We start from the raw sequence: 17,576 nt of genomic DNA, 5'->3' as shown, positions 1-17,576 counted from the left end.
AATGAAATAAATTTTGCATCTTAGAGAATGTAAATTGTTGAATTCTTAAAGAAGAATGTTACGGAGTACAATTTTACAGAGTTAATTCCATGAATAGTCCATTGGTTATTGTCATTTATTAATTTGTATCCTTTGACCTCCAATTAGACTATAAATGATCAATTGATTATTGATATTTTTCCATTTTTGTCATCGACTTTCAATTTAATCATAAGTGGTCCTTTGACTTTTGATTTTTTTCTTTCCAAATGTAGTCATCTAGTTAAATACGGAGTATCGTTTTAATAAACATTAAATTTAAGGATATTCATATAAAAAATTTAGTTATTTACAATGATAAACTCAATGTATTAAATTTATGAAATCAATTTGTCCATCTCAACAACAAGCTCATTTTTACATTATTATTCTTAAATTTAATGTTTATTAAATAAATATTTAACTGAATGATCAAATTTGAAATAAAATCAATAGTCAATGGACCATTTATGGTTCAATTGAAAGTCAAAATATACAAATTAGTAAATATCAATGGTCAATGGACATTTCTGTAATGAAGTCCAATTTTACATAACATAATCTTCGGTTTTAAGCATTTAATTAACACTTAAAATTAATGATTTTTATATATATGGAGGGTTGATGTGGAAGATGATATAGGGAAGAAAATAATATTTAGAAAAAGTAGTTTGCATAGGTTGACTTGCCATAATCTCACTGTTTCTACTTAATTTCTTCTTATACCATCAAGGGTAATTGGTTACTTGAGCTGACTGACTGCAAATTATGATTGGCTACCAAGACTGATTGGTCACGTTTTGACGGACTAGCTGTTTACTACCGTGCCCCACCTGGCTGCTAGCAACACCGGCGGGGTATCCATCACCAACCACAATTATTATTAATGTTGGACAATTAACTCATTAACTTTTATTGTTGTTGTTATTTTTGTTGTTTCGGGCCATTCATGGATGAAAATTCAATTATCGTCTATTGATCTATTCGATCAAAATTTTTTAAACATTGTCTGTTTATAGTCAGTAACATTGACGAATATTTTTTAGATTTCAAAATTGATTAAAAAGTTAGTTATAAACCCAATTCTCAATCCAATATATATATATATATATATATATATATATATATATATATATTGATTATAACTATGCAAAATTAAGAATTTGACTAAAAGTTTAAAAATAATAACTAAAAAAAATTGACCATTGTGTGTTATGGTATAGAAGTATTTTGGGGAATGGTCCCCTACTAGACTTTGTTGCTCCAGTACTAGTATGAAGAAATTAAAGTAGAAGGGGACCAATTTTATTTCATAAAATTGTTCTTTTATTTGTGTGCATTGTCAAACTATGTATATATTCTTGTGGCTGGATTTCATTATATATATATATATATATATATATATATATATATAGACGCACAGTATAAGTAAAACATGTGAAGAGATCTGAGCCATTGATTTGTCCATATTAACGATTTAAAAAATAAGAATTATGTACTCGTAATATAACATTGTGCACATGAAGAACAAAACGTGTGCACTTCAAAGTTAGAAAGAATTATCAAAATGGTACTGATTTAAAAAAAAAAAAAAACTAATAATACTCCATGCACTTATAGTAGAACAAAACTTGAGTACTTCAAAATTTTGCACTTATAATATAACCTTGTGCACCTGAATAACAAAATTTGTGCACCTGAATGACACTTGTGCACTTAAAATAACAAAAGTCGTACACATGAAGAACAAAGCTAGTGCACTTCAAAGTTAGAAAAAATTTGCCAAAATACCACAATTTTGTTTTAATCCCATCATTCAGTGGTATTGATATGGACCAAATTCCATTTTTTGTCATAGATTTATAGGTGTCAATTCACTTTTTTTTTTTTTTTTCAAAAGACCACCATTTGGTCCTAGCTAGTATTATTATGGCATGACCATTTTTGGTCATCCATCAACAAAATAGTTTAAATTCTATAAAATACAATGGCATTTAGGTCTTCAATTATGATTTTTTTTTTTTAAAAAGTAAAATTAAAAATATAATGAGTCAACCGACTTTGTATAAAAATAGATCAAAATATCCTTATATTTAATGAAATTTTAATGATTTTATTGATAAAAGAGAAAAAATGTTCCTATCACAAGAATACTAGGATCAAAGGAAGATGTTTTGAAAAAGAATGGCTAAAAGTGATCTATGACCTATAAATCTATGACACACACACACACACACACACACACACACACACACATATATATATATATAGACACACACACACACTAAGTTTCTTAGCTTATGTCAGACTAATCCTAAGTGTACAAATGCACTGCCAAGATCTGTTGAGGAGGTAAATTGCGAGTTGTCTAGTCAGATATTTTGTTTGTGTGTGATTGAGTAGAGCATAATTTTTGTAACAGTGGTTACAAGTTTTTCTTATTGTTAACACTTTTAACTTCCAATTGAACTCGTCACACAGAGTCTTCCTAATACAATTTACTTGTTTTATGTAATTTGCGGGGTATTTCATATATGAGCATAATCGGTTGTAGGTTTTCCATGCCCATGGGAAGAAAAAGAAAAGGATTGAAACTTGGTGTATACAAACAATTGAACACATTCAATTAATAAGCAAAACATTCTTTGTTACTCAAACGTACGGCGAGGCTCTTACACGTTTGAGGAAATTATATTATATACGCATCAGTTAATTATAGTACATGTATAAAGGCAGGTATATATATGTTCACCTTGTAGCAGAAAAGCATACAAATCCAATAATATATGAAGGTAGGTGAGTACGTACGTGATTTTATCTTGGAAGCTAGGGCACATGATATAGATATATATAGATTATATTCCCACGAGAAGAGTTAATATATATACTATTACAGCTATATATATCTCTTTTATTAGAAAACATGTTGCATAATGAATTAGGCATGGCCTCACGTGGGTTTGGACTCATTCTCAATATATAAAATCAACTTATTATAATATTTGGATGGACTATAACAAGGAAGGTGAAGATTTGGAGCTCAAGTTGTAGTCATGGAAAATGTCTTGGTAAGCCAAATTTGTGTAGATGTTGTGGTGGATATGGCAAGTTGGGAATGATCAGATTATTAAAAATGTTGAATTATCGGCTAAAAGAAAAAAATTTATACGTTAGAAAATAGAGGCCGGTGGGTGCAATTAGTATAAATAAAAGAAGTTGGTGAAAAATGTAGAGCTAGTGTAGATTATATTGATTTCACGAATTGAAATATGTGTTACTTTGATTTACGACAAAGTTCGGAGATGTTACCTGAATGTGCATATCGGGTGAAAGTCGTCTTGTGACCCTAGTCAACAAAGGACTACAATGAGGTAAATTAGCATAGATTTTTCATAGTTAACCAAAAAAAAAAAATGCACATGGAGTAGTCCCACTTGGAACATTATTGTTACCAGGACAGTTGATAGTTGGACTGCACATTTATATTTATATATTATATATGCTCAATAGGCCCCTCGCCTACGTGTGCTAATTACATTTTTATGGATTTTAAGTAACACGACGTGGACCGTTGAACCCAATGATCTTATGTATAGAATTAACTCTGATACTAAATTAAATGATGCGTTTCATCTCAACTAAAAATTTATGATAATAATTAGACTGTATTTTTATGTTTATATATTACTCCGTGTATAGTCAACACATTATACCAAGAGAACTACAAATTAAATACTAGCTAGACAATAAGGAGTCGGAGTGAAATGAATAATGTAGAAGGAATTGAAATATGTGAGGTTAGATGAGAAATTGAGCCTTTTGATGAGAAGAGTTGAAGTTGGTTAAAAACACTTTCATAACATAAAGGTAAAATTGAATTCAAAAGTGTGGCGAATTACTTCTCATGTTTTATTGTAAGAAATAATGGATGAAAGAGGAGAGAAGTGACGCAATGACCAATAGGTGAAATTTTAATCAGATTTGTAGTGTGTATATATATATAGAATGTTCTAACTTGAGGCCAATAGGTGAAATTTTTGTTCTAACTTGAGACTTTGTAATTTCTAAATCAAGAATCCAACCAATTTATTAGAATGTTCCTTATTATTAGTTGATAAGGTGGTGTCTGTATTTAACTAGCCATTGTTCTAATAGATATAGAGTTAATTATTTTGGATGAAAACTTAAACAATACGGAGTACTAATATAGATATGACAAAATTATATTTTTAATTTGATTTGTTTGGGTGAAAACTTGAACAACACCCACAAGTTTCTACTTTCTACTCCACATTGGAGATGATCTTTGTGGATAATTAAATTGAGTACATTGGATGGAGGATAAAGCATTAGTTGAGGTTTAGGGTATTTAGTGAAGATAATAATTGTTAATAGTTGAAATAAATATGTGCGGTATCAAAAAGTTACTAAATTACCTTTGATTACAAATTATGGCAAAAACATTTAGATTTTTTCATCTAAAAAACAATATTAATAAGAATAATGACTATTTCACCTTGATAAAATAACTAATTAGAAAGTATTATTGGCTCAAACTGATAATCCAACTGAAACTTATAATTACCAAACTCAATTGTCCAGTCAAATAACTCAATAGGCAATTTTTTTTTTTTTTTTTTAAAAAGGAAAAAAAAAAACATAGAAATCCAATCAATATAATGCCAAATATTTATAACTCATCCCCTATTAAATGCCTGGAGATCAGAACCCTTGCAGTGGAAGTACACTATAAAATGGACTAAGAATTGGCATTAATTACAAGTGTATATATTATCTTTGGAGTAGGACGTATTATTTCTTCCAAAACTAATTTCCTACTCATTAGCTATGCATCCTCTTTATAGACAACAAAGTAGTAAGATGACCAAGATTCGATTCAAATCATCTCATTCAAATCGAATAGAGTTGATAAAATTAAGAACCGAAACCACCAACTCCAGTTCATAATCGGCTGGTTCCAATTTCAAACTGGGGAAAAAAAAATTCAGACTTTTTTTTTTTTTAAAGTTCAGCTTTAGAGTTTAAATATTTGATATAAATATTAAAAAAAAAAATTTCAGAATGGAATTTTTTTAAAATATAAGATATAAAAAGAAAAATTACGATTCGAACTGTGCGATTTAAACGGAACTGTCAATTCCGATTTATCATTTTTAAGAAGTGTGAACCGATGGTTCATAATCAAAATCGAATTACGATCATGCGTAAGGATGAACCTATATTGAGTTTGGTGAAAGGCCTAATTATTGAATTTGTTCATAGGTTGGGCGGTATGGTGGAGAATGTGAAGCACGTTAGCTAGCTCATCTCCACAATTGAAGCTGTTCCATCGCTGTCCAACGGTACGGCGCTGCACCATCTGATTTCTCCATTGCCTGCAGGAGCAGGCAGATCGACTTCAATCTGCATGGATAGTTATAGATCTTTTGTGTGTGTGAAAAAGATAGATATAGATCTACCCGCACGGGTTTAGCTCAATGGTTTAGTGGGCAGTATTTGAGGTAAGAGACCAAGGTTCGAATTTTGGCGGCGGCAGTGTGAGAATTATGTCCAAAGTGGGCAGATTCTTTGTGTGCACCGACATTTGGCCTGTGATTTACACCCTCCCACATGCTCTGTCGGGGGACCCTTAGATTGGGGTAAGATAGATATAGATCATGCTCGGTCGGGGGACCCTTAGGATTAAGAATGTAAAATAACATTGTAGGGACATTGTAGGGAGATATTGAATTACTTAATATCACAAAAATTATAAAGTCACGCGACAATACCATACTACAAATTATCACTTTTCTATAGTTTTCGGGGTTGCCCCTCCATACGATGTAAAAAAAAAAAATTATCACTTATCTCCTTAGTCATGTGTGTGTATATTATATATGAGTGTGAATCAACATAAGTTTTGTTCATAATTTTTGTAAAAATTAAGTCACACTTGTGTGAGACCGTTTAACATATCTTAATATATTAATTGCTTGTTACTTATGATATAAAGCATAATACTTACGAAGTTTTAAAGAAGATTTAATACCAATTTGAAATAAATAAATTATTATTTATAATATATATTGTAATATTTATATGTGAAATTATGATACTATTTACAGTAAAATGATTGGTTCTAATAATAAATATTGTAATACTTATAATTTAAATTGTGGTACTTACAAAGTGTATTTAATTCTAATGTAAATATTGTAATACTTATATGTTAAATGCTACTTATGAAAACATTATAATACTTAGAGAAAAGGGTCACAAATTATGCCGTGCAACCGTGTGCACATGCATGGTGCGCACTGTTGCAAAACGGCGTCGTTTTGATTAAAAAGGACGTCGTCCGACTTTTTAAAAAAAAAACACATTTTTGATTGTCTTTAACGGCGTTATGCTGTGCATAATTTGAACTATATATCCAGAATTAATGAACTATATATCCAGAATTAGTGAACTATATATCAAGAATTAGTGAACTATATATCCAGAATTAGTGAACTATATATCCACACTGGTTACTGGTACTGTGTATTTAAAATGAATGAACTATATATTTATATTGGTGGAGTTATAAAAAAAAAAAAAAAAAACTGATTGGTGGAGTTAAACGGTGCCACTAACAGCACCATAACTCCACCAAAGTGAAATGGTTGCACAACATAACGATTAGTTGGGAATTCAACTTTTTGAAAAGAATGATAACATTAATTGTTATTTATGGTAAATATTGTAATACTTATAACTAAAATTGTGATATTTACATACCCAACCAATAAATGACAATAATTATGTAAATCAACTTAATTTGTTCATAGCTAAGCAACTCAAACTAAAAATACCAATAAGTTGCTGCCACCTATAATTAAATTTAAAAATTTGTAATTATTAAGTATGACCAATTTATAAATAGTAGTCCGTATTAATAAGTGGGCAGGGTGAATTATTGTATGGATGACGCTATGATTGTTTGCATGGTAGATGTTTGAGATATCGGTAACATTGATCCAGCCATCATTATCCAAGTAATAATGTATTATTGTATTATCGGTTAGATTAAGGTTTGGAGTGGACAGGAGGGTAGCTAGGTAGCTAGCTAGCTAGATTGACTGAAATCCAATTAAACTGGAGAATGATGACGGCATCAGTAAGGGTGTCTGTTCCTCGACAAGCTCGGCAACTACAACATTCACGGGTCTTTAGTTTTGCCGACCAGGAATGAATTAGATTTGAGAGAGAAAACATCTCTATGATACACTATCAATGGTGTACTGTACTGTGTTTTTCGCATTTCTCTTCTCTTGTCATTAGTAAGCCTAATAATGGTCCCCCCCAACCAAGATATCCCTATAATCCCGGAACTACCTTTTCTTCTAAACCTCAATTTTCCATTTTTTAAACCCACTTTATAACCAACTATCATGTAGTGTGGTCACATCTCAATTATTATTCCAAGTAGATGATCATAAGTTCGAATCCAGTGTAGAGAAAAGTATATAATAAATATTACATTGTAAAAAATTAAAATTATTTTAAAAAAACTCCTTATATTTTATATCTCTCGTTTAATTAGCCAACTACTATATAATACGATGACATTTTTGTTTGTTACCAAAATTATGAGTGTCAACAAATAAATAGAAGATTTAATTAAAATTATTTATAATTTAATTTTTATAATATTAAGTTCATTATTAGCACATACAACATTTATATATTTAAAAACTATATTAAAATTACTATTAAATAAAAAAAATAAATAATAAGAAAATATAATGAAATTAAGTAAATAACAAATAATTTGTTTAACCAATAAATAATAAATAAGAAATTTAAAATGAAACAAAAGGAGTAAATCTATCAATTTTTTTTTTTTAACATAAGAGTATAAGACATCTCCATTACTTTAGGACTAATTCATATTTAACTCACGTTACGCTCATAGAATTTGACTTTTACGCAACTGAAACCCTAATCATAACAAGAGTTGATATATCCAACCTTGCAATTGCAAGCAATATGCTTGCTATACAAAATTTCAATTGAATCTTAACACTTAACGTCATATGCTTTTGGATAACACTTCTATAGGACCGTCTCACGGGCCTTAATATGTGAAACGGGTCAAATTTTTGACTTTATTAATTAAAGATCTGACCCGTTTTATAGATTAAGACCCATGAGGCGGTCTCAGACAAGTTTTTGATTATGTTTTTTGGTTGGTATTCAACAACATAAGGAATGCTCTAATTGACATGAAGCTATCAAACCCAACAAATCGGCCCAACAATAAAAGTCCAATTTTAAACCAGTCAACTTAAGTACCCAACTACGGCCTAAGAAAAGATTGGCCCAAAACGAAATATAATCGTTTCTTCACATAACACAAAACGCAGGTCACCGGCGCCATAATCCCGCCGCTGGCTTTCGCCTCCTCACCCCCCATTAACCTCCATAATCATCAGCTTCAACAACAGCCTTCATGAACTCACTCTAAAAAACTTCGCCTCGCCCTCTGGAATCCGTCTCCCTTTGAAAACTAGCTATGGCGGTTGAAGGCAGTAAGGAGCAGTCGCACAAGTCGCACAGGAAGCGGCAGTCTGGCTCCTCAGCTAAGAAGAAATCGAAGTCCATTGACGAAAGTCAAAAACAAAAAAATCCTAAGGTTCCCCAATTTCTTTCCGTTTCTATTTTTTACATTCTCTGTCTTCAGAGCGGATTTCTGTTTGTGTATATACATCATTTTGTATGCTATCCCTAATGTTCCAAAACTATAAGTTTTGTTTTTTGGGGTACTTATTTGTAATGAATCTTCAGGCGTTTGCATTCACTTCAACAGTAAAAGCCAAGCGGCTGCAATCCCGAGCTACCGAGAAGGAGCAGCGGAGGCTTCATGTCCCGACAATTGACCGCTCCACCGGGGAGCCAGCTCCCTTTGTTGTTGTAGTCCAGGGACCGCCCAAGGTTGATATATACTATATATGTATTTTAGATGGTATGTTAGTATGTATGCCTTTTGGTTCTTATGGATTTGAAAGTTCTAAGTTGATTATTAATTTTTTGCAGGTCGGAAAATCGCTGCTTATAAAGACTCTTGTCAAGCACTACACAAAGCATAATTTACCTGAAGTTCGTGGTCCTATTACTATTGTATCAGGTTTGATGTGCTTGCTTGGATTAGCTAACTTGGTCTTGGTTCTAGAGTTGGAAGATGAAATAAATGAAAGAAACATGCAATTAAGCACTGTTTTCTTTGTGTATTAAGATTTAAGAAAACAGTTGGTTATACTGAAAAAATAAGCATACCAAGTAAAAGCCTTTTCTTCATTATTTCTGCTGGTTTTTATGTTAGAGATTCAGAATAAAAGGGTTGAGGTCTCTTGAAATTCTTGATTGTTCTGTGGGCTTTGTGTTTTATTTCCCTATTGCCATTTGTAAATACTTTGATATTTTGTTTACTTGTGGAGAGAGATAAATTATCTTCCAGAAAAGAAGTGGTAGTTGATTTATGATGTGTACAGGAAGTATTGGCCCAATCCTCTTATCCTTCCTCTCAACTTTTTGGTGTTTGGGTCTGCTTTAGTTTATTGGGGATGGTTAATGATTCATAGCTAAATTTTAATACTGTAGGAAAGCAAAGGCGTTTGCAGTTTGTGGAGTGCCCAAATGATATCAATGGCATGATTGATGTTGCAAAGTTTGCTGATTTAGCATTGCTTCTCATTGATGGAAGCTATGGATTTGAAATGGTGAGCTTTCTTTGCATTCTCTTAACATAAGGGAATTTCTAGAAGCTAAATTTGAGGTTTGGAGGATGTCATTTATAAATAGTTACAATTGATTTTGAAGGCATTTATACTTATTAAGCATTCATTTATTTCTAGTTGTCTGTGGCTAGAGGTGTTGCTCTACTTTATGAGCTCCTTTCTTCTTACTCTTATCTCGGTTCCATTGAATTTTAGTCCTGTTTACCTTTTTGACTACTATTAGGTGGAAACTATTGACTTATGAGTTTCAGACTAACATCTTGGCCTTTTAAAATGCTATTAAAGTGTGTCTGACTTATGAGTTTCAGAGTATCATCTTGGTGTTTAAAATGCTATAAAAGTGTGTCTGATCTTCTAGAGGTAAGAGGTGTATGCAAAGGAATTGAAGTTTCCATTTCAGAGAATAAGATAGTTCAAAAACCTATGAAGCAAATCATCCAGTTTGAAATAGAGGGAGTTTGTTTTGGGAAAGCTTTTGCTATTGGTCACTTTGTTGAACATGTTTGCTAGAAATGGATGTTCAAGTTACTTTAATTGAAATAGAGGGAGTTCTCATTCTTTTTTCTGCCAAATTGGTTGATATATTCTTCCCACATGCGTATTTATGCTTAAATATCCATTATTCCATTATCTGAAAAAATGAAAGTTGGTTTATCTGATAGATATGTACTGTTCCTTAATGTGCTAAGATTAACATACAACTACTTCAGAAGTGCATCAGTTTGTTATATTGATTTATTTTGCAGGAAACTTTTGAGTTCCTTAATATATTGCAAAATCATGGGTTCCCTAAAGTTATGGGTGTTCTCACTCACTTGGACAAATTCAAAGATGTGAAGAAACTTAAGAAAACAAAGCAAAGATTAAAGCATCGATTCTGGACAGAGATATACGATGGAGCTAAATTGTTCTATTTATCTGGTCTTATTCATGGAAAGTAAGTCTTTGAATGGTTAACTAGGACTCTGATTGTTGCTAAATTATATGTTCTAAAATTGCTTTAATCATTGAACAGGTATGCCAAACGTGAAGTACATAACCTTGCAAGGTTTATTTCTGTTATGAAGTTTCCTCCACTGTCATGGCGAATGTCCCATCCTTACATCATGGTAGACCGTTTTGAAGATGTAACTCCTCCGGAAAAAGTGGAAATGAATAATAAGTGCGACAGGAATGTTACTTTGTATGGATATTTACGTGGTTGTAATCTGAAGAAGGGAGCAAAGGTTTGTGAAACCTGTTTTATATTTTGTATAATTCATTGCTGAGAACTGTAGTAATTTTTTATGTGAATATTGGATGATTTTTGATGCCTGAAGTTGTCTTTAGAGTTGCCAACAGTCTGGTATTCTTGTGTGATGGGCTTGAAGGTATTCTTGGTTTAAGTATTGTTTGACATGGGCTTTTGTGTGAATTAATAGATCAGATGACATATTTGTGTGACACAAGAAGACTGAAGATAGTTGATTTCTTTCCCTCATAGAAGATTTGTTATAATTGCTTGGTTTATGGTAGTATAACAAGCTTGGTCTAAAGTACTGAGGCCAACAAATTGTTACCTGGATTTTGAAAAGATATAATAATACTCCATATTATTCATCTCTCTCTCCACACACACACACACGCTTACTTATCCTGAATTTCTGATTAACCTACAATATAATCAGGTGCATATTGCTGGGGTTGGTGATTTCAATTTGGCTGGTGTTACAGCTCTAGCCGATCCATGCCCACTACCATCAGCAGCTAAGAAGAAGGGCTTAAGGGACAAGGAAAAGTTGTTTTATGCACCTATGTCTGGACTTGGAGACCTTCTTTATGATAAGGATGCTGTGTACATTAACATAAATGATCACTTTGTTCAGTTCTCTAAAGCAGATGATGCAAATGCTGGTGAGATCAGAAACGTTTTTACTCAATTCTAAACTTACAGGGCTTTTGATTCTCTCTTAATTTTGTCAGCATCAGTTTTGCCAAATGACACTGATACCCCATAACTAAATTTATTGTTCTTATTAATGATTGGGCCTTGTGATGATCTGCAGACATTATCTTTAGTTGGGAAGCAGAGGGGTTAAATCTTACTCTTTTCTCTTTTATGTTGAACCATCTATTTGTGTGCTTGGCAATATATTTATATTTTTTCTTTTTTATTATTTTTTTATTTTTTATTTTTTAACTTAATCTTTTGGCATTATAATTAATCATGAAATTGAATTACTCTTTTATTCATAATTTTTATTTTTTAGCTTTTTTAATTTTAATCCTAATTTTTACTATTCTTATGAGCAGAGAAGAACCATGATGTTGGGGAGGTTTTAGTTAAATCACTTCAGAATACTAAATATTCAATTGATGAGAAGTTGGAACAGAGTTTTATCTCTCTCTTTGGCAAAAAGCCCAACACATCATCAGTGTCCCAGTTGGAAGCTAAAGATTTACCAGACCAAGAAACTGATATTGATAACATGGATGACTCAGAGTCTTCAGATGGGGAGAGAGATCACTCTGATGATGTTTCTGATGAAGAAAATGATATTAGGTCAGAGCAAGGGACCACATCTAATAATGGTTTTAGAGAGCAAGTCGATTTCCATGATGGAAGGATGAGGAGAAAAGCTATCTTTGACAATGACAATGACCTTGATGATGCGGAGGTATTTCTATTAAACCTGTTTGTTAGTAAAAGCAGTTTTACTTTATCTTGTCAATTATTTATTTATTTATTTATTTTTTCCAAATTTCTTTACTATGTTTTTGAGATATTAAAACAGGTCTGCATAAGAATCACATCAAAATTGCCTCCTCCTTTGATAATATTAGTTGGAGAGTGAAATTTTGAGTTCTATCTTATACTAAATCCCTTTTCACTGATTTATGATAGATTAGAGTATGATTAATTGATTGCATAAGAATTGCATTGATGCCATATTTGAACATGTATATTTATTTAGTTGCACTTCTTTTGTATTTAATATTCATAGTGGTCTTTTTGCTGATTCAGGATAATGATGAAGATAGTGAAGAACTAGATGAAGAGGTGGAAGGTGATGATTCAGATAATTCTGATGAGGAAGAAGAATCTGAACCTGATGTAGCTGCTGAAAACTCATCAGAACATAGAGATGGTGTGTTTCTCTTACCCTCCACACGCATTATATTTCTTTCATTCTTTATGTCAATTGACAATTGCATTTTTGTTTGCGGATGCTTTATTGGAATCTTTAAGGAATACGATACATAGGAAGTGGCAAATTTTGCACAAAAAAAGTTTCCCACACCTTGTAGCCCATAACTTTTACATTCCATATTTAAGATTTTTTAAAATATATATTTTTAATAATAGGAGTTGAGTTAGGAAATGCTTCAAGATGGAAAGAGTCATTAGCAGAACGGGCTCATTCAAGGCAGAGTCTTAATCTTATGCAACTTGTATATGGGAAAGCTGCATCAAAGTCAACAACTGCTTCTGAGATGGAACAGATTAGTGAAGATGATGAAAGTGACGATGATGAATTCTTCAAGCCAAAAGGGGAAGGAAAGAAGGCATGTGTTGAAATGAAACTAGTATTGTTCATTCAATTTATTATTTGCCAATTACATTTTTTCTTTTCTGGGGGCAGGTAGTCACTTTTTCTCCCTTGTTTTATTGCCTTGCTAATTGCTGTCTGTTTTCTAATTTATTCAGAAAGGAAAAGATGTCTTATATGATGATAATCAAGATGCTGAGGACTGCTCTAAATTCCTCAGCCATGCAAGTGAAAAAAACTGGAAGGATGAAAATTTGATTGAGGGCATTCGCAATCGTTTTGTCACTAAAGGTTGGTCGAAGGCCACTGCTGCAGGTGTATCCACGGATGCTGTTAGTGATGACAATGATGGTGATGGTGATGATGATGATGTATTTGGTGATTTTGAAGACTTGGAAACAGGGCAAAAATATCAGAGCCAACAGAGAAATGATGCTTCTGCTAAAAGTGATGAAGCTTTGGCAGCTGAGGAACGAAAGCTCAAAAAGTTGGCTCTTCGTGCCAAATTTGATGCTCAATATCCTTCACATGAAATAGAATTCATAGTCCTCATTATTCTATGAATTCCCACTTCATTCATAGTTAATGGCATTATTGTGCTTTCTTACAGCAATTATGATTCTGTTTCAAGGAAATTTGTTATTGCTAATCATCTGTGAGCTTAATCTTTCCAGCATCTTATGCATGCTTTTTGATCGCTTATGAAATTGTGGACTTAACTGAAGCATACATATAATGATTCGGAATCTGCTGATGAGGGCAATGATAATAAACCTGGCGCTGACTCTCGAGGTCAAGCCAGTGGAAGTGGATACTTTGATAAGGTGTGCTTTTCTCACTAACAGAATTGCGTAAATAATGGAGGGCTTGCAATCACTTACTTGTGCTGTTTCTTTACAGTTGAAGGATGAGATTGAACTTCGCAAACAACAAAATTTAGCTGAACTTAATGAACTTGATGATGCCACACGGATAGAAATAGAAGGTTTCAGAACAGGGATGTATGTTAGGCTTGAAGTCCATGATGTTCCCTTTGAGATGGTTGAATATTTCGATCCTTGTCATCCAGTTCTAGTTGGAGGGCTTGCTCTTGGTGAAGAAAATGTTGGATACATGCAGGTTAGATCACTTTATCAAGCTCTTGCCAATTGTCTTTGAGGCATTAGTCTTCTGATTCTTCCATTGCAGGTGTCATTCACTCATTTGTATACTATACTTTTTAACGACTTTCTCCTTGACCCTTCCCCAATTACACCCAGGAAAAACAAAAAGAACATTCTGTTGGTTTCTTTCATCTGTGTTCATTGAATTGTGGACTTTGCAACTTTACTCAAAATTTATTCTTAAATGATGGAGATGTGATATGCTAAACAGATATTGGGTTCTGTTAATTGTTCTGTTAAATGGCTTGTTTTTAGCTGCATTGGAACATATGTATGAGAAACTGTTTTTCCTTATAGGTCCGATTAAAGAGGCACCGATGGCACAAGAAAGTACTGAAGACTAGAGATCCAATTATTGTTTCTATTGGATGGAGGCGTTACCAAACTACTCCAATTTATGCTATTGAGGACCTTAATGGTCGCTACCGGATGCTTAAGTACACACCTGAACATATGCATTGCCTTGCCATGTTTTGGGGTCCTCTGGCACCACCACGCACTGGAATGATTGCTGTCCAGAATTTATCAAATAATCAGGTATTCTGTCAGCTAGCCTGTGTCTCCTTTACTTCTGTTGCATAACTAGCTTAGGAAAAGATGTCATAGTTTTCCATTGTATTTAATTGTTTAATTTCGTTTTGAGTTCATCTGCTTGTGCATGTGATCCCTCTCTCAACGTCCTTACCGAGTGATGGTATTTTCTTAGATGACAGTGAATCTTCTCAATATTTCAATAGCATCACAGGAGCACTTCTACCCTTCTGTCAATCCTGTAACTTTATCAGCAAGTATCATATATTTTTAGAATTGTAGTTCACTTCTGGGTACAATTTATTGTTTGGAATTGTTTGCACTCCTGGCCATGTGTATCATGATTATTGGGTTTTCAGAACATCTTCCTTTAATTTGATAGTATTTCAATCCAATTGAAAATGCTGAAACAATTGTATATCACATGGCAGTCTAATTCAGAGAGAAATGTAGCGTCTTGTTAATGAAATTTAAGTAATATGTTATTGACTCCTTCATGAGTATGCGTTCAATGGAACTTGGAACCATACCATTTCCTTACAGAATTGAGACCTGAGTCGTGTTTTTCCTTAACTATGACCATGCTGTGTTGTAGCGAACTAGTTTCATATGCTGTCTAGATGTTTTATAGCTTACTCAATGTTACTGTTACTATGCTGTTGTTCAGGCAGAATTCAGGATTACAGCAACTGCAACTGTGCTAGAGTTCAATCATGCTGCACGTATAGTGAAAAAGATTAAGCTAGTTGGTCACCCATGTAAAATCTTCAAGAAGACTGCTCTTATTAAGGATATGTTCACTTCAGATCTTGAAATAGCCAGGTTTGAAGGTGCCGCTATTCGAACTGTTAGTGGAATCCGTGGGCAGGTGAAAAAGGTATTTTCTCATCTCATCTATTAGGTATTTTCACCAGTTAAGGGCATTGTACATATTCTATCTTCAATTCCTTTGCATGGGAGCCTGTTTAAGTTTGTTTATTTGTTCATGCATATATGCTGCAAACAACTGTGATTGCTACCTCAGAAGAACTGATGGATATTACCTGTTTTATTTGTATTTTCCAAATAAATATAAAATAGGCTGCTGGAGAAGAGATTGGTAACCAGGCCAAGAAGAAGGGCGGACTTGCCAAAGAAGGCATCGCTAGGTGCACATTTGAAGATAGGATTCTGATGAGTGACATTGTTTTCTTGCGTGCTTGGACTCAAGTTGAAGTTCCTCAGTTTTACAATCCATTGACTACTGCATTGCAGCCACGTGGTAAGACCTGGCAAGGAATGAAAACAGTTTCCGAGTTAAGGAGAGAACATAATGTGCCTGTTCCAGTGAACAAGGACTCGTTGTATAAGGTATGGTATCATCATGTCAGTCATTCAACAAGCTAATTAAGGATGTATGGATTTTGTTTTGTTCCTTCACCCCAATATAATTATCTTTGTGCTTAATTTCATATTTCCCCTTTCTTTAATTTGTTTCATTCAACTAACGTTACAGGCAATCGAAAGAAAACCAAGAAAGTTCAATCCCTTGGTTATTCCCAAGTCATTGCAAGCAGCTCTCCCCTTCTCCTCAAAACCAAAGGATACTCCATCTCGGAGGAGGCCTACTCTGGAAAATAGGAGGGCAGTTGTGATGGAACCTAATGAGAAGAAACTGCAACGTGTTCTTCAACATCTCCGGCTTATTAGGAGTGAGAAGGTAAGTATTTATTTACTGATCTGTGTAACTTTGTTGCCCACTAAGCCAAGCCTCTTGGAGGGTACCGATTTGGTGATGTCTCGAGGATTGTATTTCTAATCCATATCGGCGGTTTTCTCCATGCTCCTATTCATGAAAATCTGTATTAGCTAGCTACTTATTCCAGTTTTGGATGGTGGTTGTGATTTGTAGGTTAAAAAGCGTAAACTCAAAGACCAAGAAAGGAAGAAAGCAGCTGAAGCGGAGAAGGCCAAGGAAGAACTAGTGTCGAAGAAGCGGCAGAGAGAAGAACGTCGAGATAGGTATCGTGTGCAGGACAAACTGAAGAAGAGAAGTCGCAGAGATTAATTTTCTTTTTAATACTATTTTCTGGCTGAGTTGTTAATTCAAAAACTGAAGGGAAAAGAGGCAGGGAGAGTGAGAGAGGCTGAGAGCTTCACTCTGAGATTTTGGGGAGAGGAGAGGAGAGAATATGATGGAAGAGAATTCTTTAATTGTATGCATTTTTTGGGTATAATATCGGAAAACAAATATCAGTTGTTAGTTCTAAGTTGCTGAACACTACAAATTAAATCCACTGTACAATATAATGCTACTGCGCTCTTTATTCACCATTTCTTGAATTCACTCTACCTAACCTTACTCTTCTTTCACTTTGGTTATTATCTAAATATCTATTCTTTATTTTTTAAATAATAAATTATGCATAATTAGTTGTTTTGTTATAATATTAAACTTAGAAAAATGCTTTATTCCCTTCTGAATTTTTGTAACCCATGCACCACTAATTAAATATAGTATTTAGTTATCAATTAAATTAAATGTTATCATGTCATGAAGGATGAATTGGAGC

At 33.2% G+C, this 17,576-nt stretch overlaps 1 protein-coding gene across 1 annotated transcript; it reads left to right on the top strand.

Moving 5' to 3' along the window:
* The first annotated feature begins 8,423 nt into the window (after nucleotides 1-8,423).
* LOC109172640 (ribosome biogenesis protein BMS1 homolog) lies at nucleotides 8,424-17,340 on the top strand. The gene is made up of 18 exons (XM_019321840.1): nucleotides 8,424-8,698; nucleotides 8,851-8,997; nucleotides 9,100-9,190; nucleotides 9,664-9,782; nucleotides 10,547-10,737; nucleotides 10,816-11,026; nucleotides 11,468-11,693; nucleotides 12,093-12,457; nucleotides 12,805-12,928; nucleotides 13,147-13,346; nucleotides 13,489-13,847; nucleotides 14,061-14,154; nucleotides 14,231-14,449; nucleotides 14,791-15,030; nucleotides 15,692-15,901; nucleotides 16,105-16,374; nucleotides 16,520-16,723; nucleotides 16,916-17,340. The coding sequence occupies exons 1-18, from the start codon at nucleotides 8,579-8,581 to the stop codon at nucleotides 17,069-17,071; spliced, it is 3,546 nt and encodes a 1,181-aa protein (XP_019177385.1). The 5' UTR covers nucleotides 8,424-8,578; the 3' UTR covers nucleotides 17,072-17,340.
* Nucleotides 17,341-17,576: the final 236 nt, after the last annotated feature.

Source organism: Ipomoea nil, unplaced genomic scaffold (assembly GCF_001879475.1).
Source record: "Ipomoea nil cultivar Tokyo-kokei standard unplaced genomic scaffold, Asagao_1.1 scaffold0418, whole genome shotgun sequence".
Taxonomy (NCBI): domain Eukaryota; kingdom Viridiplantae; phylum Streptophyta; class Magnoliopsida; order Solanales; family Convolvulaceae; genus Ipomoea; species Ipomoea nil.
Note: the sequence above shows the minus strand (reverse complement) of the source record. Positions and strands in the feature narration are given on the sequence as shown.